The sequence below is a fragment of the Plasmodium gallinaceum genome (genome assembly GCF_900005855.1).
Source record: "Plasmodium gallinaceum strain 8A genome assembly, contig: PGAL8A_v1_108, whole genome shotgun sequence".
NCBI lineage: Eukaryota > Apicomplexa > Aconoidasida > Haemosporida > Plasmodiidae > Plasmodium > Plasmodium gallinaceum.
The window spans coordinates 30,613-56,753 of NW_021628228.1; the positions used below are offsets into that span (position 1 = coordinate 30,613).

The following is a 26,141-nucleotide window of genomic DNA, read 5'->3' on the forward strand; positions in this document are numbered from 1 at the left end:
TAAAACAAAAAAAAAAAAAAAAAAAAAAAAAAAATGCGAAATTGAAATTAAAAATAAAATAAAATTAGTTATTCTTCTAAAAATTTTTTGCCGCAAAAATAAATATTGGTTTAGTTTCTCTTAATAAAATTATTAAGAAAAAAAAAAATTCCAAAGCTTCTGAAATGTTAATTTTATAGACATTATAATACACAAATAGAACATGAAAAAAAAGGTAAATTCAGAAAATTTTTATTTTAAGAAAAATGATTTCATCTATAATAATGGTTTAAATGAAAGTTCAAATTATTTCAATGTAAATCAAATTAAAAAACTGTGTAACTCAGAAAACAATAATATTTATGAGCAAATTTTTGATACATATTATGTAAAAAGAAATGTACTTAAAAAAAGAAAAAAGGAAAAAAGTTATATAAAAAATAGTTTATCACCATCTTTGAATAATACTAATAAAATAAATGAAATAGCGTTCCACATAAATGAAGAATCTATCACACCTTCTCTACCTTTACATTCACCTTTACATACTTCGTTACGTGGAAATTTTAAAAATAATAATGAAAATAAAAATTCAGCAGAGTCAAGTTTAAAAAAAAGAATTAAATCAAATGAAGAATATTGTTTTTATGATAATTATTTTGATCAAACACCAAAAAAATTAATTAAGGATGATATAAATATACAAGAAAAGAGATTTACTAAAATAAGTAATGAAAACTATAATAGAAAAAATAAAAATACATTGATTAATAGAAATTCATTAAATAAATACGATTTTATTAGATTTGTATGTTCTCCAAATAAAAAAAGAAGCAATGAAAAAAACATAATTACTAATAATGAAATTTTAAGTCCTAAAGAGAATATGGGTAAAAAAAAAGAAAATTATAATAAAAAGTTAAGTGAAAATATTTTTATTTCAAATTATAACAAAAATAACATAGATTTGCAAAAAAGTTTTAACAGGGATATTAACAAAGAAAGTAATAAAAATGACAATGATAAAGACTTTTCAGAGAAAAGTGAAGATAAAAATATTGGTGCAAAAGTAAAACAAGATTATATAGAACCATATGATTCTTATTCTATCAATAGATTGAGTAAAAACTTTTTTATAAACAACAAAAAATTATTTATAAATGAAATCAATAAAGATAAAATAAATTCGGATGATTATGTCGATGACTTTTTTAATAAAAATATTGTAAATGAAAAAAATGATTACACAAATTTCGATAACAAAGAAAATATTAATACGAAAAAAAATTTATATTGTGAAAATACAAAAATAAATAGTGTAAATAATGATTTTGAAAAATTTGATAATAATACACATTATTATTTTAATGGGGATTATACCTTTAATAATAATATATATGATAAAAAAAATACTAATCAAAATGACTATTTAAAGGACATTAATACTTATGTAAAAAAAAATTATAAAATGTGGAAATCACTGTATAGTTACTTAGATGTTTCATATAATTGTAGTAAAGAAGAAGTAAAAAAATCATATAAAGATAAAATAAAAATTTATCATCCTGATAAAGGGGGAAATATAAAAGAATTTTTAGAACTGAAATTATCATATGATATCTTAAGTAACGATAAAAAGAGAAAATTGTATGACAAGTATGGAAATAGTATATTAGAATTATTAATCAGTGAAAAATTTAATGATTATAATATTTCTTCTGATGAAAAAAATGAAGAAGAAGTAACAGACGATGAGTGTCTAAGAATATATGATTTGTTTGTATTAAAATATAAAAATGTTTCCTATTTACATAATTTAAGTAACTTGAAAATTAACGATAATCAATATAATGAATTTCAAAAGTTAATTCATTATTTTTTTAATACGGAAAATAACATTTTTAATAATATTTTTTATATATATCCTGTTTTTTCACCTCATATAACTCCTTTTAGTAAAAATAAAAAAAAAAATAATTCAGTAGATTCTACCCTATATTTTGACGATATAAGTAGTGAAGATTCATATAAAACTTCAGATAATTCTCCATCAAACTTTAAATTAAACGAAATTATAAATAATGATACAAAAAAAAAAAAAAATTTTTCAAATATATATAATGATATAGATTTTGAATTTTGCCATTTTTACAAAAGTTATATGATGGAAAAAATTGAATCATTAGATAAAAATAAAAGAAAATGTAACAAATCTTATGAAAACAATGAAAATGAAAATGCAAATAAAACAGTGTTTAAGGAAAACGATGATTCTTTATTCGAAAAGGATAAAATTAAATTATCAAATGATAATTCTTATAATGATTATGATAATGCAAGAGAAAATAAAAATTTTTATGAAAGAGATTCTTCAGAATTTTTTAAAGATATTCAATTATCACCATTTGCATATAGAGTTATAAATGATGACAATAAAAAACACGTTAATGATTTCTATAGATGGTTTGAATTTTTTTTTGAAGATAATTTAAGTGAAATGGAAAGTAAGGAAGAGGATACTTTTTATGAAGATGAAGAAAAATCACTTATAAAAAGAACACATAAAAATATTTATGATTCAAGTGAAAATATAAAAAGTGATAATTTCAATAAAATAGAACAAAATGTCCAAAAAGAAAATGAACAGAATTTAAAGAAAAATGAATTTATAGATAATATAGGAAAGAAATTAATCCCACAAAATGAAATGGAGAAAAAAATTAAGGAGAGGTTAAAGGAAGATAATTTTATAAAAAAAATAGAAGAAGATCATAAAAATAATTATGAAGATATAAAAAAAACTGAGGAATTTATTAACATAGAGCAAGAAAATATTAGTGACGTAAGTAATATTCATTTTGAGGAAAAGGAATATCATAAACATATTAGTAACTTAAAAGATTATAATGAAAATGAATATAAATTTATTGATTTAAATACAAAAAAAAAAAAAAAAAAAATATATGCAAAAGAAATTAACAATTCTTTTAATAAACATAATAAGACTATAATAACACATAACTGCAATTCATCTATAGATAATACAAATAACCTATCCCAATTTCCTAATCCTGTAAATAGTTCATTAAATTCAAATTGTAAAATAAATATTAATTCACAAAATGAATTCCTAGAAAAAAAATTCAACAAAAGTTATGATGATATATTGAACATTGAAGAAAAATATGGGTTTAATTTAATTAAAAAAAGTGAACATAAAATTAATGATGTAACACATGACTTTAATTATATATATATAGGGAATAATAAAAATAAAAAAAAAAACTTCATATTATTCATAAAAGAAGAAAGTATTAAAAAATTTTTGAAAATAAAATTACTGATTAGCAAAATTAAAAAAAAAACTAATTTAAAACAAATATCTTTATTTGAAAATGAAATAGACAAAAATTTAAAAAACATTGAATATATATTACTATTGACAACATATAAAGAAGAATTAGTACCATTAAATGATTTTTATTTATTGGATAAAAATATATATTCAAAAGATTATTATTGTATTCCTTTATATATAAAAAAAAATAATATAATTAGACCACACTTTTGCCATTTTAAATGGATTATATATACAATACAATCATTATTATTTTTTAATCTCTATTTTAAAAAAGTTAACAAATATATGTATACTTTTCCATTCTTCAACTATAAATATAACTGTTTGAAAAAATATATAGAAAATAATACAGAGGATAAAAATTTCGATAAAATAAAAGACAAATATATTTTTTTTCAGCATTATATAATAAAAAATAAACATAAATATTTAAAATATTTTCCACATTATTTATTTCTATATTTAAAAGATGTGATATCACTGAATGAAAACATTCAGAAACAACTTCAAATAAATTTATCTCCAATTTTTGTTTTAACACCCAATAAGCTTTTTCAAAATATCGATCTTTAATATTATAAATCATTAAAAAAAAGAAAAGTGTATAATGAAATGATTAATAGTAAATATTCCATAATGATAAAATAAATATTTTTTTTATTCACTGGTTTAATTTGTTTTTATTTGAATTTTTTCTTTTTTTTTTTTATTTATATTTAAGCTTATTGTTGTTAAATTAATTTGTTACATACAAATTTTAGAAGTAATTTATTTTACATTATGTTTTTTTTTTTTTTTTTTTCAATTTTTGTTTCCTTTATAATAATATAGAATTATTGAATTTTTCTTAATTACCATACAATTTTTTGAAGTTCATTTTTCGTATTATATTATTTTTTGTTCTTTATTATTATATATATACCAAATTTATATGAATTAAAATATTTAATCATATTTTTAGTTTTATAATTAATAATGCTTAGAAAAATATATATATATATATATATATATATATATATATATATATATATATATATATATATATATATATATATATATATATATATATATATATATCTTTTTTTATTTATTCATTTTATGAAGTAAAATATTTTTGTGTGACACAACAAAAATTATATGACTTGTTTGAATACTTTTACATAATTCCTATTTATAAGAAAATTCATATGTAGATTAATTTTTTTTTTTTTTTTTTTTTTTTATAAATATATATATATCTTTAGTTTTATAACAAAAATTCTTCAATATAGAATACTATTATAAAAAAAAATTTTTAATTTAAAACATCTTTGATACAATTACATGTGTACACAATTTATAGTACAAAACATTTTGTAAAATTCTTCATTTCATTATTGAACATAGAAATACATTTATATAAAATTTAAAGTAAAGAATAAAACATTTAAAGAAAATATCTTTTTTTTTTTTTTATATATATATATTCATATGAATATAAAAAATAAAATTTTTCATTATTTTATTTTTGCTTGCACTTTAAATATGTTTTAATGTAGGAGATAGTATAAAAAATATTATTATTAAAAAAAAAAAAAAAAAAAAAAATTAATGAAAATTAAAATCATATGAATGTAATTTTTAAATATATATAGAGATATATGTTTTTATAAAATTCAAACATAAAATTACACTTATAATGAAAATTAATTAATTCTATTATATGAATAAAATTAAAATATTTTGTTAAAAATGAGTGAATCAAGTAATAAAATTTTAAAAGCTGAAATAGGAATAATTAAAAAAGTTGACCTAGAACTATTTAAAAATATTATATTACCTTTCAATGGATTAGTTGAAGAATATAATGAAGAAAAGTAAGTTAATTTTTTTTTTTTTTTTTTTTTATTAGAGTGTGAATATTTTATTTCAGTAATTTTTTTTTAGATAATTTTAGTTTAACACATTATATTCTTTTAACTTTTTTTTTAAGCGAAACAGCTATAGTGCAATTTAATATAGGTATAGAAAAAAAGCATTTAGAAGGATTAGGAAACTACACAGTGAAACCAATGTAAATATAATACATACACATTAAGATATACACATATATTATCATATAAAAACTATTTCTTATTATGTGATATATTTTATACAAAAGAGAAATGTTACAATATAATAAAAGTTATAAATTTTTTTTTTTTTTTTTTTTCTCTCTTAGGCAGTTTGATTTGATTGAAACAAAAGATAAAGTATAATTATATATAGAATTATTTTATGAAATTTTTTCATTAAGTTTTATAAAAATACATTTATTATATTATTTTTTTCCTATAGAATTTAAGAAAAAGAAATATAAATTTTATATATGATAGAGTTATTATAGATGAACATGATATTATTAGCATTTTTCTGAATATTACGTAATACTATAAAATAAGAATAAAATTTAAAATTTTAGATTATCAATTATTTATTTTCTTTTTTTATGTATTTATTTTTGCAGTTTAATAGCTCCTGTTATATTTGTATTGTTAAGCATATTGATATTATCATCTATATTTTAAAAAAGCATAAAGTATTTTAATTTTTATCTATATAATAACTATAATTATTAAAAAGAAATTTTTTTTTTTTTTTTTTTTTTTTTTACAATGTAGTTTTAAAATAATTAAAAATTAATGAATAAAACCCAAAGACAATTTTTTATATTATACAAATTTCTACTAAAAAAAAAAATTAATATTTTTGCTTTAGCGTTTCTTTTTAATTCTTTACTCGTTTAAATTAAAGTTTAAAAAAAGAAAAATAACATTAGAATATAATTAAAAATAAATTGTTATAGCAATTTTTAAAAGCAACTAAATACACATAAAGTAGATACTTGTGACAATGTTGTCATTAAAATAATACATATATATAATTTGATACATGTGTTGTTCTTTATATTAAACATTTTATAATAATTTCAAAACATATATATTTAAATCCTCTATAATAATATTCTTTTAATAATTGTTTTTTTTTTCTTGCTTTTATGTTGTACATTTCATGAAATATTGTAATTCGTTATAAAAATTATTTTAATTATAAAAGAATTGAACTTTACATATAAAATAATATCTTTTATTAAAAAATGTATAACAAATAAATTTTTTACTTATGTAAAATTATTTTCCCATATATGTTTTTTTTTTTTTTTTTTTTTTTTTTTTTTATTTAAACCAATATAGTTACTAAATATTTAATAAAAATTTATAAAAAAAATATAATACATACAATGTGTTTAAACATATAAAATTTTCTTAAGAGAATATGGTATAATTTTAAGAAGAGTTTCTTTTCTACATACAATTTATTTATTTAAAATACATATCATAAATATTTTCCACATAAAACTGTTAATAATTATTATATCTAAACTGTTTATCTTTGTTATTCTATTCTTTAATTAGTTTACGCCATATGCATATATATTTTTTTAAAAAACATATTGGTGCACTAATTTACACACAATTTTTTTTTTTTTTAACTTTATATATTCTCTATTTGTGTAAAAATAGAGGTATTGTAAATGATATCTATTCCATTAAAAATTATGAATTATTATTTTTCATTTTTCTGTTTTTTATTTTTAAGGTTATTTTGAAGTTTAATATATAAATCGTATTATTTATAAATTTATATCTTATTTTTATAAAAATTATTTTATAAATTTTTTTTAGTAGTTAAGACTTCATTTTTTTTAAATATTATGAAAAATATTAGTTAAAATTGCATTTTTAAATTTTTGTTATGGAATTATTTTCCGTTATAAAATGTATTTTTCAATTGTTTTTATATTAATATTTTATGTTGTAGCGTAAGTATTTTTTTTTTTTTTTCAATTTAAAATGTGTATGTGTATTTTTTTTTTTTTTTTTTTTTTTCCTTTGAAAACATTTAGGTGTATATTTTTTTAATTTTTAAATTTAAATGAGTATTTCTTCTTTTAATTTTTAATATATATGTGATTTTTTTTTTTTTTTTTAAATATTGAAACTTACGTAAGTGTATATTTTCTTAAATATGCTATTATATATATATTTTAATTTAATATATATACATATATATTTCGTTCTATGCTTTTTTTTCTGTCAAAAATTTTCCATTAATAATTTTTTTAGTTTTTTTTTTTTTAACTGATAAAATTTATTTTTACGTTCATACTTTCTGATTTAAATTGTTTTTATTAATTTTGTATTGTATATTAGAGTTTCATATTAATATTATTCAAATTTTTGTAAAAAATATTTTTTCTATTCTTTTAATTGTTTTGTTTCTTTAAATATTAATTTGTAATCTTTAATGTATATGTTATGTATTTTTTTAAGTTATTTTTTTTTTTTTTTTTATTTATTTTAGATGATAAAAATATTGTAGGGTCTTTTTCTTAAAAAATACGGATTTATTTTTTTAAAATTTTCAAAAAAAAGAAGATGGAAAATTCAATTAGACATTCTATAGATATAAAATCAGAAGATTTCGTTGTTATAATTGCTCTTCAAAATTTACAAACATTTATTATGATAGGATATACAGCAGTTAATAAAGTTCATTTAAGTTTTGATTTTTCTTATTTATGGGCATTGTGTGTAGGAACATTATTATTTATATATTCATTAATTAGCTTTGTTATAATTAGAACATTTGTATTCTCAAAAATTGATATAGGAAAATATATATTAGAACTACTGTTTATTGCTAGTATAATTGTTACATGCTCCTTATCTATAATAATTGATTCCTTTAAAATAGCAAATATGCAATTATTATTTTTCTCTTTTGCTTTAACTGGATATGCATATTATAATTTAATAACTTTAATTTTTTTTAGTGTATCAATAGGTATTTTAATTGAGTATAATTTGAATGTAGAAGGGTTTGCTTCAAATATAGATGCTTTATTTTTTATAGATTTGTTATCCTATATTTTACAAATAATTGGTGGAAATATTTTGTATTTTCGTATGTATGAATTATGCCATCTAATAGTGTTATCTAAAAAAAATCCATGTAAATATGTGGTGGCTTCAAAAGAAGTAAAGCATTTAGAAAAACAAATTTTTACATCTTTGCTGAATTCCTATATGTGCTTTAAATCAAAAACATATTCTGATTTAGCTTATACTAATGATTTATTAAATAAAGATAATTCTATTTTAGATAATGATATGAAGACAAATTCTATTATATCTCAAACTAAACCAAATTCTAATAAAATTTTTCACTTTGATAGTGATAATAATAATAATAATAATAATGATATTAATAATAATAATAATAATAATAGTAATAATAATAATATTAATAATAATAATAATGATATTAATAATAATAATAATAGTAATGATAATAATAATAATAATATTAATAATAATAATAATAATACAAATTCTTATCTTAAAAAATTAAAAATTTCAAATACACTATCTTTTATTAACAACTCTAATTATAATACAAAAACTCTTAGTTTAGTGAAAAAGATTTCGAATAAAAAACTACACAGTAATAATAATAATAATAAAGAAGTTACTAAAAAAAATTCTGCATACTTAGATAATTTAAAAAATCAGGACAAATTAGAGCAAATTTCTAAAGAGTTAAGAAACTCAGAAGTAGATAAATTACCTCATATAAAAAATAAATATGAATATTTAGAAAAAAAAAAGAAACTAAAAAAAATAGATAAATTTCCAAAAAAGGAAAAATCGGGATTAATAATAAACAGCAAAAAAAGTTTGTTTATGACAGAAGATACTCATAAAGAAGAGATTTTTAATAATGATAATTATGAAAACTCAAAAACAGATGAAATAAATAATGAAAATCATGAATCTATTATAACAGTTAGAAGTAGTACAATGGATGATAATATAAGAAAAGATAATATATTATTAGGAAAAAAAATGAAGTCTGATTTCATAATTAATATTTTAAATAATAAAGATGATAATGAAAAACATTACATGAAAAATAATATTGAGAAAAGAAAAGACAAGATAAGTATTAATAGTGAAAGAACACTCAAACATTGTTACAAAAGGAATTGTAATCAAAATGATTTTAATGACCTAAATTATAATAAAAAAATAATAATAAATGATTCTAATTGTGATAAGCATGCTATAAATGATAACTCATATAAATTCAATAAAAATAATACATATGAACATAATATATATGAAGATGATGATTATCATTTTCATTATAGCATGAATTATTTCTCAAAAAGGTCAAGTAAAAAAAAAAAGAACAAGGAATTAAATAAAAACGAAACTAAAAAAAGTTCTGAAAGAAACACAAGCAATTTAAATGAAATTCTATATGATGAAAATAAGGAAAATAATGATTTGTTTAAATCAGAAGGAAAGAGCAAAATGAAATATTTAAAAAAAAAATTTTTTTATTCTAAAAATAATAATTTTTTAAATTTTTTATTCAGAAACAATAAAGAAAAGATACATAATAACAATTTAATTAAAAAAAAAAAAAATAGTAACATGGAAGAAATATATGAAGATATTTATGAATATAATGAATCAAAGTGTGATAACAATTTAAAAAGAAGTAATTATAATATAAATTTTGAAAGCACAATAAGAAAAAATGAAAGTATATTAGAAAAAAAAGAGAATAAAGAAAAAAAGGGAATACAAAATGAAAATATGAAAAGAAAGAAATCTAAAGTTGAAACGGAAAATAATTATTATAAAAAAAATAGTATTGAACAAAGTGAAAATGATAAAAATTGTATTTATAAATACGATCAAAAATATTTTATTGATAAAAATAATAATAATAATAATAATAAATACAATATCGAAAAAAACTATATTAATAATGAAACAAAATATGGTAAATGTAAAAGTGTTGAACTTACAGTGAATAGAAATACAATAGATGAATCTAAAGATACTCTAAGATTAGAAAATAAATTAATGTCTAAAAACATATTTTTGTCAGAAGGTAGTGAAATGAATGAGAATAATAATGATATAATATTAAAATGTGAAAAAAAGACTTTATATAAAAATGTTCTTTTTCGTAAATCTAAAAGTTCTCTCTATATAAGTAACGACAGTGAAAATAATTCAAATAATTGTACATTGAGTAATAACAGATCTAGAATATTTGTATCTAATTATTTGCATAAAATATCAAATAAAGAAGCAAGAAGTGGAAGTAATAGTAATTCTAATTATAAATATGATAAGAAAAGCGCTAGTAATCAACAACATGAAATATTAGATAAAATTATAGAACTAGATATTAGTAGCCAAACAAAAAAAAGCAAAAAAAAAAATAAAAAAAAAGAATTATCATTATCAAAAAAAAAAATATATTTTACTTCAAAAAAAAGAAAAAGATATAAATTATTTTTTTTAGATAATCCCAAATTAAAAATTTTATTTATGTCCCTTCCAAGATGTTTTAAAAATATATATGATTTATCAAAGAGAGTTTTTGTTGATTTAAAAAAGAAAAAAATACTGATGCAAAATGCAACATGGAAAAATAAAAGTTTCATACCTGAAAGAGATCCATTAGGTTTATTTAAAAATACTAAGTTAGAAAACTGGTATATAACATGGATGAATGAATTTAACAAAAATATTATTTCTAAAACATACTATATATATATATATTTAATAATATACATAATAGCATTAGATTTACTAACATCATATAAATTATATTGCACTAATATTGCAAATAGTGCATTACTACATCAAAATTATTTAAGCTATTTTCTTCTTAAGACTCTAGTTAATGCCTTTATATATATTTCTTTTTTCTCATTATTTAAAAATAAAAATAAAAATGATTATGATATCAGAAAGTATTATATTTTAACACTTTTCTTATGTATTATAAAGCTAATAATATGTTCAGTTGATATTTATGTGGCAATTAGTTCTTTAGATTATTTTAGAAGTCCATATTTTGTTTATATATATATTCATATGTTAATTATTCAAACATCAGTATTACTAATAGTTAGATACCCTACACAATATTTACTATTTTTTATATATCTTATTTGCTTTTCTTCAATTTATTGGACTTTCTCAATTCAAAAATCATTCATGGAATTTATTTTTATTATAGCATGTATTATATTTACAATAATATATTCTTATATTTTATGTTCAAGAACTTTAGAAATCAACAGAAGAATACTTTTTTCTAAATATGAATTACCATATTTATTGTATTTAAAAGAGATTGTTTATTGCTTAAATAAAAATCAAAATAAAGGTTATCTGTAATTAGTTTTGCGATATAAATTTCTAGGGATTTATTTTTTTTTAAAAAAAAAAGTTTAAAATTTTAAAAATAAAAAAGAAATAATATTTTACAAATTATTATTATTTACTTTTTTTTTTTTTTTTTTTTTTTTTTTTTTTTTGTAATTTTCTATTTTAAATATATTTCTAAGCCTTAATATTCACATAATTACTAAGATATTTCTCTTGTTATTTTTTTATTTTACTTTTTTTTTTTTTTATAAAAAGTTTTTCAATTTTTTAATCCTTTGAATAATATATATATATTTTTTTTTTATTTTTCTTCTATTTTATCTAATTATTTTAAAAGCTTTTAAATTATTTTTTTTTAATTTCTAAAATTTTATTTATTCTTAATATTTTAATTCAATATTTTAAATACATATAAGCTTTAAGTAAGTATTTTTTATTATTTCCTAATTTATTTACCTTTTATATTTAAAATTTATTGAAATAACATTTTCATTAATTTATCATACATATACTTAATATATTTATTATAAAACTTTAAAAGTATTGAAAGTATTTAAATTTTTTTTTATTTAGTTAATGAAGAAATATCCCATTTATTTTATTTAACATTTTTTTCTTTTATTTTTTTTAAAAATGTTATGAAAATAAAAAGTTTTAAATAACATCACTTTTTCTTTAATTTTTGCATTAATTAGGCATAATATTAAAATATTTAATAATAAAGTTGTTTTTAATACTTAATGTATTTTTTTGTTTCATTTCTTTTTCATTTTTTTTGATTATTTTTCACACTTTAATTTTTAATTACAAAAAAAAAAAAAAAAAATTTATGCTAGAACTATTTTTAAAAACTTTAATGTTAGCAATGTATAAAAATTTTAATATAAACGAAAATAATAAAAAATTATATTTTTTACATATAAGCATAAATGCATATAATACACATTTTTTTTATATTTTTAATTTATTGATTTTATTAAACAAAATTATTTAATTAATTTTCTTCTTTTATATGTAATATTTAAATAATTTTATTTTTTAACATTTTATCATTTTGTTTTTTTTTTTTTAATATATCAAATTTAAAATTAAAAAAATATTTACTTTTTTTATAAAGCATTTATATTCATAATAAAAATATTGTAGTTTAAAAAATTCTTTTCGAAATGTATATATATATATATATTACATTATTTATTACTAGTTCTATATGTATATAATTAAGTTGTAAAAAGTAATTCATTTATCAAAAAAAAAAAAAAAAAATATAATTATATTTTTACATTATTTATTTTTTAGTTTTTTTCATTTGTTATTAAATAACATTTTTATAAAAAAAAAAAAATTACAAAACTAGCTTTTTTTTTTTTTTTAATTTTGGATATAATGATATTAGTAAGAATAAAAAATAATGAAAAAATAGCTTATATATTAAAAAAAATAAATAAATAAAATAAAGAGTTAATAAAAAATATAATGTATTAACATAATAATTTAATGTATATATATATATATATATATATTTAAGATATATAAAGGAATAATTGTATGAATAAAATGAAACAATAAAAATATAATTATTTGTAATAAATTAATAAGTTTATAACAAATATATATATACCAAAAGTTAAAGTATTTTAAGAAAATATGTGTATGTAACTACATTGGTTAATGAATTTTATGTTTGAACTTTTTTAAAATGTAAATTTCAAATGATTTTCTTTTTTTTATTTTAAATAGAGAAGAAGTTCTATGCGTCTCTTTTCTAGTGAATTTAAATCTCTGCCTAAACCGGTTTGTTATTTGAAGCATTTTACTCATACCAATGTTTTTAGATGAATTTACTTTATATTTCTATTTCAATTTTTTGTGTTTTATTTTTTATTTAAATTTAGTTATCATATATTTTTTTTTCTTTATATAACCTTTTTTTAACATAGCCTGCAGGAACAGGTGTAGTATTTCATGGGAATATTCAACAGGTTAAATATGCAATTGATTTTTCAAGTTATATATTTATAATTTTTTCTGGATTTATGGGAGCAATTTCAGGAAACTTTTTTTATAAGAAATTTATTTTAAGAAAAAATCCTCCAAATGTAATATTAGACAAATATTTTTTTATCAAATAAATTATACCTAATATATAACTTTAATAGTATTTTTATAAATTTTTTATGTACTTTATTTTTTTTTTTTATGTTAGCCTTTGAGAGATCCCTTAGATTTACCACCAGAAAAACATCCGCATACACCAGATGATGATTAGAAAAATAAAAATACAAATTATTACTACTAATAAAATATTGCTGTAATTTTGTAAAATGAAAGATATTTTATTAAAAAATATTTGAAAATTATTATTTGTAATTTAAAAGAATAAGAATTAAGATTTTCGCTTTTGTTAATAAAATAAAAATATGAAAAATATAAAAAAAAAAAAAATGAAGAATTTTTTCCTATTTTTATCCTTATTATAGAATATCATTTATGGGTACATATATATTTATCAAGAATTTATTAAAGAGTTCATATATGATTAAAAATATGAAAAAAAAAAAAAAATTAAAGTGTATAACAAAGTGTTAAAGATAATTTTTATAAATTTATATATTAGCAATATTATATTAGTAAATATTATTTAAATATTTTAAATATATATTGCTAGGATATAGTAAAATAATATATATATTAACTAATGAATAAACTAAATATTATATAAACTAATACAATTTTTATTTTTTTTTTGTAAAATTAAATATTAATATCTTTAATATTAAAATAATAAAAAAAAAATATATATTTGATTCAAATAATATAAAGAAAATTCTTCAATAAATGTCTAGGAGGATAAAAAAAATTAGAAATTACAAGGTATAGAAATGAAATTAAAGAAACTCATATTTAAAAAATTTTTTTTTTTTTTTTTTGTATATTTAAATTTTATTTTTTTATTTTATTATAAAGATATAAACAGAATAGAATATTCATATTTTTAATATTATGAGAGTTATATACAATTAATAAAATAAATTTTTATCTATATATTTATTTCATTTTATTCTTTTGTCTTTTAAATTTATTTTTTACATTTTTATTTTTAAATAATCCATGTGTATATGTACTTATATATATTTTTCTTTTTTCTTTTTTTTTTTTTTGTATATGGAATGCTTATTAGTAATTGTAAAAATAGTATAATTTTATGCAATTCAATTTTAATATAAAATAAAGAATAATGAAGAAATAAAATTAAAAAAAACTAAAATAAAAACTTAAAAAATTTCTAGTATGTAATAAATAAAGATATGAAAATCTCTCTGAATAATAAAAAATTTTAAAAAAGAAAATACTCCATAATATTTTTAAAATATATTTAAACAAAATTTTAGCATAATTTTAAATACTTTTTTTTTCCGTAAAAATACAATCATTTTCTTCTATAAATATATAATAATATTTTCATCATTTAATTTTTATATATATGTTTTAGAAAATGTTACAATATATTATATACTGCTTTTTTTATATACCATTTCAATAATTATATGTTCTAATTTCCTTTTTATTTTTTCTATTTTGCTATTATATAACGCATATTAAAATACCTTATAAATATAAATTCATATAGTTGTAACTTTTGATTCTTTAAAATTTTTTTTTTTTTTTTCATTTCATTTTTAATTCACTATTTTTTTAATTTTTTTTATGTCTTCATATTTTTTATCATATTTGTATTTGGTTTTTCTTTTGTTTTCACAATATTCTTTATTATTAAATTTTTATGTAATTTTGTTATATAGCCATGTATCTTATAATAATTAAATAAACAAAATAGAATTTAATAACAATGTAGAAACATTTATTGATAAAATTTGTTTTTCTAAAATAAGATGTAAAATAAATTGAATTAAAAATGAAGTATATTTTTTATATTTTATTTGTGTGAATATATACTTAATTTTATTTATTTTTTTTATTAGATATTTCTTTTCAAATTCATAAATTTTTTAAATAAATTATTAAAAGTGAAATAAGTATGTATTAAATATATATAAATATATATCTATTTAGATTGACTATTGAAATATTATTTTTTTTTTTTTTTTATTGTTTTTTTTAGGTATTTTGAGATGTATTTATCTTTCATTATATATTTATTTATAATTTCAAAAATAAATAGTTCATTAAATTTGAAAAGGGAAGTGAATACATTAAAAGCGTTTCATTTTCTTAATACGCATTTACATAGAAGAAAATTTTTTTTAACATATTTAACAAAAAAAGAATCAAGCCGTCATGAAATATATAGAAAAAGATATGAGAGGCAATTAAAAGATGCATTACAATCAATTATATATAAACAAGGTATTAAACTAAATTATAAGTATCATATAGATGAAGATATAATAGAAGGAATAAGTATTTATAAAGTTGAATTAAGTAGTGATTGTTCTGTTGCTAAAGTATTTGTAGAAATTATGGGAGATTCTATCGATTCTAGACAAGTATTATTTAGTTAAAAAAAAAATTGGAATTTAAAAATATATATATATATATATATATATGTATTATTTTTAATTATTTAAATTTTTTTTTTAAAAAAAAAAATAAAATTATATTCCTTTTTCATTTAGGGATATATATGGATTAAAAAAAACACCAAAGGCATCCGTTATAAACTAGCTCAATTAATTAGAGACAAAAAAAGAGTTCCTTTTTTAAATTTTGTTTTAAGTAATTTAAGTGAACAAACACAATTATTTTGTGAGATAGAAAATATAAAAGAATATTATGCAGATATGTTTAAAGATGAAATAAAAAATGAAGAAGAGTTAGAAAAATAAAAAAAAAAAAAAAAAAGCCATCAATAATAGTTGTAAGATAATTATTCTTATTTTAATTATAACATATATATATATATATATATATATATTGCTTTACAAGATATTTTTTTTTTTTTTTTGTATTTTTTTACAAGTAAAATTTTTGCTTATTATTATTTATTTTTTGTATAATAACTCATACATACTATTTTATAACTTTAAAAAATTTTGAAATCATAAAAAAAAATAATAGATATAAACATGAATTAATTCTATAGTAAATATTAAAAAAATAAAAAAAATAAAAAATTATTTTTAATTTTATATATATAAAAAACAATTATTTTGCAAAAATTAATAAGAATTAACTAATAAATATAAATAAACATTATTACATAAAAATAAATTAATATTTTCCAAAATTTTATAAGAATTATTTCTATTTGTTATGATAGATTAAAAGGAAAATTTGTGTTGTAATTCAAAACTTTACAAAAGTCTTAAATTATGTAAGTTTAATAAATTAAAAAATAACTAATAAGAAAGAATTTAAAAACTATTGGAAGTTCTTATGGAACAGTAAATTTTATTTCAAAATATAAAATTTTTTTTTTAATTTTCATACATTTATAATATTATTTGTAAACAATAAAATACTCAAGCTAGTTTTATTCAAATAAGTAATTATATTGAGTCTAACATCTTATTACTTTTCACTATTCTTGAATATTTATTTTCTTCTATAATAACATATTATTTATAATTATTTTTTGTTGATATGTTTTACTTTTGTCCTCTTTTATATTTTTCTTTATTTAGAAAAAATATGCTCCATTAAATATGCGTTTTCTTTATTTCCATAATACATTGGTTCTATTCCTTTAACTTTATAATTTAATAAATTATAATATAAATTTAACGCTGCATTATTACTTACTCTAACATGTAGACATATATTATTAGCCAAATAAATGTCTTTTAAATGTTGATGTGTTTGAGATATTAAATAAAAAGCTAGTTTTAATTTTCTATAATTTTTTAAAACAGCAACAGAAGTTAAATGACCTTTTTTTTCATTATCTTCTTCTAACTTTCCCAATGAATATCCACAAACTTTTCCTTTACCATCTTCAGCTATGTGACTTAAATAAGGCCATGATAATGCATGATAAAAATAATATCGCAAATTATAATTTTCTGGTAAATTTATACTGTTACATTCTTGCATTGATAATAAATCATATACATTACATTTTCTTATTGACAACATTTTTTTTTTAATTTTATAATAAAATAAATATTTTCAAAAATAATCTTTATCTCTTTTTCTTTTATTTTTTATTTCTCTTTCTATATATATATATATATATTTATACTTAATATGGAAATTTTGTCTTAAATTGAATAATGCTTATTTTAAAAAAAAAAAAAAAATATACATACGTATTTTCATATCCAGTTTTATTTTCTTTTTAAAAGTAATTATAAAACAATATATTTTTGAAAATAAACAAAATACGTATTTATTTTTTTTATATTTAACAATTAATTATATTTCTTAATAAATAAAACTTAATTAGAACAAATTATTTATCATCTACAAAATAAAATTCTCAATAATTTTCCAACATACTATTTTTTTTTTTTTTTTTCCTTTTTTGTTAAAATAATTTAATATTTACACTATTTTCACTTTCTAAAAAAAGTATCTATTTTTTTTTATATAAAAAGCTTAAGGATTACTTTTTAACTATTAAATACTTTATATTTTTAATTTCTTTTTTAATTTTTATAAATTCACAATTTTTTTTTTTTTTTTTGCTTATAAATATTTATGTATATATATATTTTCTTTTTTAATCTTTTATTCAATCGGTATATTTTTCATCTCCATATTTTATGATAAAAAAATTTGCAATATTTTAAACATAAAAAAAATTAATGTTATTTCATAAAAGAATAACTTTAAATTTATATTTTATAGAAAAAATAGATATAAAAAATCGTAAGCATGATAATAAAAAAAAAAATTAAATATAAACATTATTTAAAAATTCCAAAGATTAAATTATAAAATTTATTTTTTAGTTAATATATATGTTATTTTTAACTGTGAAAACAAGTATATTTGTTAGATATAAAACATTTAATGCCCATAATATTTAGTAATATATAAATATGAAAGATTTATTATTTATATATATGTTATATAATTTTTGTTTTTCAAAATAATATAAGCATTATTTACATTAAAATGTTATATTTAATGTTTAAATAAAATATTTATAGTTTCATTCATAACAAAATTTGAAGTTATTTTTTTTTTTCTTTTAAGTAGTTATCTTTTTATAAATTAAAAGAAAAAAAAAAGAATTACACACAAAAAAAAAATTTGACAAAGGTGAATTCTAAAAAAAAAAAAAAACATTAAGATATAGAGATATACAAAACAAATAAATATATTAAATAAATGTTAATGAAAAATTAATCAAATAAATACATAAAACATAAAAGAAACTATAATAGAAAAAAATAATACTTAAACAAAAAACAATGTTATTAAAATATTTACAAAAAAAAAATATAATTAAATAATACTTGAAACTTAAACAAAAGTAACATAGATGAATAATAATTAATAAAAAAAATTAAAGTGAAAAAACAAAAAAATATAGATTTAAATTTTAAGGAGTGAAAGTTTTATATATACTTATACATTAAAATAACTATGAGAAAAATACAAAAACTAAAAAATTAAATACTTTATCTAAATAAATATAAATATATATGGAGGGAGATAGAATGAGAGAGCGGGTGATAGACAGAAATAAAAAAAAAAAGTAAAAGATAAACAAAGCATTTATTTAATTATTTTTTTTTTTTTTTTTTTTTTTTTTCTATAATAAAGTTGATCTTAATATAAGAAAATTGTCTGTATACCTAAAAATATACCAAAAAACTTTTGAGACAAACATTAGATGATAAATATCAAATGGTTCTGCCAAATAACCGGTAGATGTGTTTTCTCCATTTATTGCTAGTTTATATATTTCATAACATTGCATATTTTCAGGAATATTCATAAAAACGTGATGTATATCAATATTCTTATTTAGCTTAATCCTACTCAATTTGTAAAATTTATATCCCTTTAATTTTATATATCTCATAGCAATTTCTTCAGGAGTTAATTTCTTATACAAAGTAAAAGGGCTTTCAAAAAAATGTTTCCATTCTTCATCATTTAATAAACAACATGATATATGAATCATATAAATCAATGCTGTTTGTATCATAAATAAAGGAAATATTTTTTGTAAGGATATTTGTATTTCATCATAAGAAACTAATCTAGATAAAAATATATCATTACACATATGCCACTTTGGTATAAGTTTATAAGACATTTTTTTTTTTTTCTTTAAAAAAAATTGTTCAAATGAATCATTTTTCTCATTTTTATTATAATCATGTGTATTATTGTAAGTATTATATTGATAAAGATGTTTCAAATTTTTACTTGATGTTTCATACTCTTTATATGTATTCAAATGATTATATATTTCTTCATTTTTTAACTTAAAATTTTTATTATTTTCATTATCACTTTCTCCTTTAATTGTAGTATCATTTTCTTTTTCATTTTCTGTACTTTCTTCACTACTTGAAAAATATTCTGAGACGCTATTAGAAGATATCGAGTTTTCATTATTATTTGTATTTATTTTGTTCTTTTTCAAACAATATCTATAATTTATATAATACGAAGAATCAACCATGTCAACTGTCTTATCAGATGGAATTCCTACAGACTCGTTAAACATCCCTGTATTAGCACCAAAACTCCATGATATTAATACAAATAATTTTATTATATCTAAGATAATTTTATTTCTTAGTTGAATCTTTATACTATTTTTTCCTTTATATTTTAATATATTAATATAATCACTTCTTGAATTAAATATATCTGCATTATTATATAATGATGAAAAATAACAAGTCGGTATGGGAAAATCAGGTGTAATATATGGAATATATCTCATACAGTTCATAAAACCATTAAAGTTAAATTTTTTGGGTAATATTTTTTTTTGACTAAATATATGTTTAGGCACATCAGGGTCGCAAAAACATATACCTAAAAAGCATTCATCAATTGATGTGAAATTTGGGAATTTTTTTATTTTTCCTAAATTTTCAATAAATATTTTGAACATCTCAAAACTTATTTCCTTAACTTTTTTATGAGTATCAACCATGTTAAAGAAATTCGAATATATGGAAGAATTTTCATCTATTATATTGTTGTTTTCATTAGAACTTTCAGTGAAATTTTTTTTTTTTGAAAAAATTTCGCTACTTTTTATATCCTTATCATGTTGATTTTTATTTAATGTTTTTGATTCATTTCTTTCGTATATATTATTATTATCCGAATTGTTTTCTTCATTAAAATCTTTCTCTTTATCTTTTTTAAACTTCAAAAAGAGATTAACATAATTGCTTTCATTCATATCTGAAGAAAAACATCTTCTTAATATAAACTGCGAATTTTCATTTTTATTATTTTCATTTATTCTTTTTATACCTGCTGAATTTATGCTACAGTTATTATCATTTTTTTTGGATAACTTAACAACACTAAAATTTACATTACTTTCATTTTTATTATAGATTATATTATTATCGTCATTTTGATTTGTATTCTGCATGCTATAGTTGCTTTCTCTTTTTTTAAATTTAATATATTTCTCATAAATTTTTTTGGTTAGGTTAAAAGCTAAAAAAGAATTATTATATTTTTCATAATTCTTATACTCATGGTTGAACTCTAGTAAAGCTTCAAAGAAATCTATTACAGATTTAAATTCATAATAATATAATATGTATTCTTTTATTTTCCTAATTTTATTATGAATCCTTTTTTTTTGAATATATCTAAAATAGTCAGATTTAAAAGGAGGACATGACGAATAAAAGTTTTCAAATATAGATTTATCATTTATATCTTCCTTTAAATCATTAACTAAAGCTTGATGTACATAAATTATTTTATTTGCTTTATCTCTCAATCCAATATCTTCTGAATCTTTTACGAAAAAAAAGGCATCTTTAGGAATAAATATTTTATCTAGAAAGAAAAAGCTATTTTTAAAATTTTCTCTAACTTGTTTTGTTAATTTAAGATGATTTATTTTATTTTTGATAATATTATATTTAGAGTTTTTGAACATTTTGTTTTTATGTGGATGTAATATATAAAAACATCCTTTATTTTCATCGTAATCTAAAGGATACGATTTTAATAAATGAAATAAATTTTCCAATATTTTCATTTTATTTTCAAAATTATCAAAATTTGATTTACTAAAATTTTGAAAGTTTTCACTTGTTACATATTCCATGAAATAATTTTTATTTATCTTTTCGTCTATTTTATCTTTTAACATCTCACAAAAATCTACAATACTTAGTTTTTGAAAGTATCTTGATTTTATATATAAATACCAAAAAATATCTTTTATTTTATTTAAGTGAATTAATTCATTAAAAGTTAAATCTATTATATTTAAACAACTCTCTACTTTATTTATGAATTCTAATGTTACTTCAGAATCTTTTTTTGAATTTTGTCCCAACAAATTATTATTTTTATTAATAGAGGAAACATTTTCTTTAATATTTTTTGTTAATTTTTTATTATTGTCATCATTTTTAAATTCATTTTCTTTATGAATCATTTTTTCATTTAAATTATAATTTTCCATCTTATATTTGTAATCATTTGAATTAGTTATATAATTTACATTCTTGTTAAATATTTTATCAACTATTTTTTCTTCATCTTTAGGTATATTTAATTCTTCAGGTCTTGAGTAATTTATATTTTCATTATCATTACACATTATGTAGTTTATAATTTTTTCATATACACCTTCCTTCAAAATAAATTCATTTATGTTGGTATTATTGTTTTTTATTTTTTTTACTTTTTTTAAAATTTTTAGTAATTCAATTATATGATTTTCAGATAAATCATTTTTAAAAATGATATTCCCTTTAGTAGCCATTTTTTTTTTTTTTTCGTTTTCTCTTAATTCACTATTATTTTGCATAGAAGAAACTCCATTATTTATATTATTAGCATTGATATTGTCATTGTTAATTTGTGCTTTGTTTTTTTTATGACTATTTTCAAAATTATGGTTATTTATACTATATGCACAATATGTTTTGTTAATATTTTGTAGTGAATTGAGTTCAATTTTTTTATTATTTGTATCTGTCTCAGCAAGCCTACATTTGTTATTTTCTAATTTACCTTCATCTAGTTTTGTTCTTTTTTCATTATTTTTTTGATCTATTTTTATTTTTTCAATACAAGAAAGAATGCTTTTATTTTCATTATTATCTTTTATTTCATATTCACATATTTCTTTTATCTCACTTTTATCATTTCCTTTTATTTTGACTTCATATTTTTCTTTTTTTTCATTTTCTCCATTTTCTCCTATTTCATTCTCATATGTTTTCTCTATTTTATTTTCACACTGTTTTATGTTTTTTCTGTTATATTTTAAATACACATCTTCATTTTTTGTTTTACTACATAACCTGACTAAATTGCTAATTTTATCATGTCTTTCCGTTTCACCAACGTAATTTACATTTTTTGATAGTGGTATTAAAATAACTTTATTATCTTTTTTATTAATGCTATTTAACTTGTTGCAAAATTTTAGATTCAATTTATTAGAATTATCTTTGCATATGTTTTCAGAGTTTGTTGATTGAAAACTTTTGTTTAAGGAAAAGTATTTGCAACTAAAAGATTTAACTATTTTTTTATCATGAACATCCTTTTTATTTTTATTTAGATGAAGAAAATTAATTTTTTCATTATTATTTTTATTAAAATTTGTATATTTGTTATCTAGAATGTTACTTAAACTAATGGTTTTTAAATGAATTAATTTTTCGTTGTTATTATTTATATTGTCATTAAAAGAATTATTATTATTAAATGTTTGATTAGAATTAACGTTTTGTTTTATAAATAAATTTTCTTTATGTATATCATTTAGACTATTTTTTTTTCTAATATAATTTTGTAATGTATTGTATCTATTATCTGTATTTTTACTACACGTTTCATATTTATTATTTTCAATAAAAGAAATAGGATTATTGAGATAAAAATTATCTTTATTTTTTAAATCATTTATGTTTTTATTATATATTTTATAATCAACTTTATTAAAAATATTTTTTTTTTCACAATTACTTGATCTAATAACATTAGAATAATCATCCATCTTCTGTTTTGTATTTAAAGAAAAAAATTTTGGAAATTTTATTGATGTATTCTCATATTCATTAGACAAAGTGTTTTCATTATTTTTTAATTTATATAAAGAATGATTATTGTAAATAAAATATTTCTGTCCATATTCTTTTTTACTATTTTCAGAATATAATTCAGAAAATTTTCTTATAGTGTAATTTTTTTTTTCACTAATATCTCTGTTCAACTTCATTGAGTTACTTTGTTTTATAAGGACATTTATTTTATTTTTTGCATATTTATTTTGTGTACTTACTTTTATTTTACTGTCTTTTATTATTGCTATATTGTTATTAAAGGAATTATTTAATTGAATATTTTTATTTATGCAATTTGCATTCATATTTTGACATATATGAGGTTTTGTATTTAAATTAATTAAATTTCCTGTGTTTTCGTTAATTAATTGTGTTTTAGAATTTATTTCTTTACATAAGAATTCATTTTCTTTTCTTATATTTTTATTTAGCAAGTAGATATTTTTATAAGAGTTATTTTGAATTATATTATTATTTTTATAATTCAAAATAGAGTCTTCTGATTTTACTTGTAATTTTGATTTATTACTTGTTTTCATTAAAAAATTTTCAGTATCTACATTTCCAATATAAATATAAGGTTCATTCATTTTCTCATGGTTATTAGTAATATTCTGCATATTTAATTTATTTTTTAAATACATCATCTTATATTTTATGGGATAATTTATTTTTATTCTGGAAAAGAAAAAATAATATTATATATATATATATATATATATATATATATATATATATATATATATATATATATATATATTTATTAATATTAATTCCTCATAAAAAAATGTTATATTCCTTAAAAGCTTAAAGGTAGTAAAAATAAGACAATATATATTAGTCTACATAATATTTGGAGTTACGGAGAATAAAATATTAGTAAAAGTATAAAAACATTATTATAAATTGTTATATTAACAAGAAAAAAGGTTATTTTTTATTAATAAATTTATGTAGTTTATTACTATAAAATATATATTTATATAACAAAATTATATATGTATATATATTATAAAAAATTAAAAATTCATATATATATTTTTAAGTTTCTTGTAACAACAAAGAAGAAAAAATTAATTAGATTTAAAAGAATTATTCTATTTATATTTATATGTTTTTTATATTGTTAAATAAAGTTTCTAATTTATAAAATGAATATGAAGTAGTTTTTATTTGAGTTTTCATAGTATTTATTACAAGCATATCCATTTTTTTTTTTTTAAATTTCATATATACAAAAGGAAAGCATAAAAGGTTTTTATATTTTGTACTTTTCCTTTTTTATTTATACTTCATTTTATTAATTATTATTAAAATAATATTATAAATACGAAACAAAAAAAAAAAAAAAAAAAAAATTAAAAATAGTGAAATAAACTTTTTCTACTTGACAACATGAGTGCACTGAAATGCATTTCTGGCTACCTAAATAAAAATTATTTTTTTTACTTTTATAGATTATGACAAGTTATTGTTGTCTTGAAATAAAATGAAATATATAAAAACCTATATATTTTAATTAAAATGGGGAATTATTAAAAAAAAAAAAAAAAATGAAAAATACGTTGTGTATTTTAAAAAAGCAAAAGATAAAAAGGAATTAATAGAATTATATAAGAAAAACTAAGAATACTATGTAACTTAGTTTTCATTAAGAAAGGATTTTTTTTTTTCTCTATTTTTTGGAATATCTATGCATAGAAGCAAAGAGGAAGTGATTTTCAAAAAATAAACTAAAAAATGTTATTGCTTTTCTAATATACCTTATACACATGTAAATATATAAACATTTCAACACTTTAGAATATTTAAAAATTTTGTTAAGTATTGTATAAATTAATTTACAATTATTTTTCCTTTCTATATGTAATTTTTTTAAATTACTTTTTTGTGTTGTAAGAAATCAAAACATATTTTTGTAATTATAAAAAGATTTAATCCATTTTTTGCCCACTAAGTTTAAAACATATATACCTTTATAATGCATAAGTTTATTTTATTTTTTATTTTTATAAATTCGAAAAACTAAAGCATATCTATATAAATAATAGATTAATATTTATAAATATGTATTTATTTTATCATTTTGGAAATATGATATACTTTGTAAATGAATTATATCTCATATATTCTATTTTGATTTCTCAAAAATTTTTTTATTATTAAAACTTTTAGTTCTTTTTACATTATTCCACAAAGCAATAAAATATATTTACTTCTATATATAAAAAGAAAACTTTTTTTTTTTTTTTAAAAATATTTATTTTTTATAATTAAATTCATATGTTTATATAATTATATAGTTTT

The 26,141-nt window shown here is 16.7% G+C and overlaps 7 protein-coding genes across 7 annotated transcripts; 5 read left to right on the forward strand and 2 right to left on the reverse strand.

Moving 5' to 3' along the window:
- Positions 1-202: 202 nt before the first annotated feature.
- Positions 203-3,913, forward strand: PGAL8A_00379000 (DnaJ protein, putative; the record flags this gene model as incomplete). The annotated part of the gene is made up of 1 exon (XM_028670124.1): positions 203-3,913. One exon carries the CDS (start codon positions 203-205, stop codon positions 3,911-3,913), a length of 3,711 nt encoding a protein of 1,236 aa, XP_028526907.1.
- A 1,158-nt stretch (positions 3,914-5,071) lies between these two features.
- On the forward strand, positions 5,072-5,886 carry PGAL8A_00379100 (conserved Plasmodium protein, unknown function; the record flags this gene model as incomplete). Its single annotated transcript, XM_028670125.1, has 5 exons — positions 5,072-5,196; positions 5,313-5,393; positions 5,541-5,571; positions 5,657-5,742; positions 5,826-5,886. The coding sequence occupies 5 exons, from the start codon at positions 5,072-5,074 to the stop codon at positions 5,884-5,886; spliced, it is 384 nt and encodes a 127-aa protein (XP_028526908.1).
- A 1,911-nt stretch (positions 5,887-7,797) lies between these two features.
- On the forward strand, positions 7,798-11,631 carry PGAL8A_00379200 (conserved Plasmodium protein, unknown function; the record flags this gene model as incomplete). The annotated part of the gene is made up of 1 exon (XM_028670126.1): positions 7,798-11,631. One exon carries the CDS (start codon positions 7,798-7,800, stop codon positions 11,629-11,631), a length of 3,834 nt encoding a protein of 1,277 aa, XP_028526909.1.
- A 1,377-nt stretch (positions 11,632-13,008) lies between these two features.
- Positions 13,009-13,891, forward strand: PGAL8A_00379300 (conserved Plasmodium protein, unknown function; the record flags this gene model as incomplete). Its single annotated transcript, XM_028670127.1, has 4 exons — positions 13,009-13,017; positions 13,363-13,416; positions 13,563-13,721; positions 13,829-13,891. The coding sequence occupies 4 exons, from the start codon at positions 13,009-13,011 to the stop codon at positions 13,889-13,891; spliced, it is 285 nt and encodes a 94-aa protein (XP_028526910.1).
- Positions 13,892-15,755: 1,864 nt separating this feature from the next.
- PGAL8A_00379400 (conserved Plasmodium protein, unknown function) lies at positions 15,756-16,469 on the forward strand (the record flags this gene model as incomplete). The annotated part of the gene is made up of 2 exons (XM_028670128.1): positions 15,756-16,130; positions 16,260-16,469. The coding sequence occupies 2 exons, from the start codon at positions 15,756-15,758 to the stop codon at positions 16,467-16,469; spliced, it is 585 nt and encodes a 194-aa protein (XP_028526911.1).
- A 790-nt stretch (positions 16,470-17,259) lies between these two features.
- On the reverse strand, positions 17,260-17,718 carry PGAL8A_00379500 (N-acetyltransferase, putative; the record flags this gene model as incomplete). Its single annotated transcript, XM_028670129.1, has 1 exon — positions 17,260-17,718. The coding sequence occupies one exon, from the start codon at positions 17,716-17,718 to the stop codon at positions 17,260-17,262; it is 459 nt and encodes a 152-aa protein (XP_028526912.1).
- A 1,627-nt stretch (positions 17,719-19,345) lies between these two features.
- On the reverse strand, positions 19,346-24,481 carry PGAL8A_00379600 (conserved Plasmodium protein, unknown function; the record flags this gene model as incomplete). The annotated part of the gene is made up of 1 exon (XM_028670130.1): positions 19,346-24,481. The coding sequence occupies one exon, from the start codon at positions 24,479-24,481 to the stop codon at positions 19,346-19,348; it is 5,136 nt and encodes a 1,711-aa protein (XP_028526913.1).
- Positions 24,482-26,141: the final 1,660 nt, after the last annotated feature.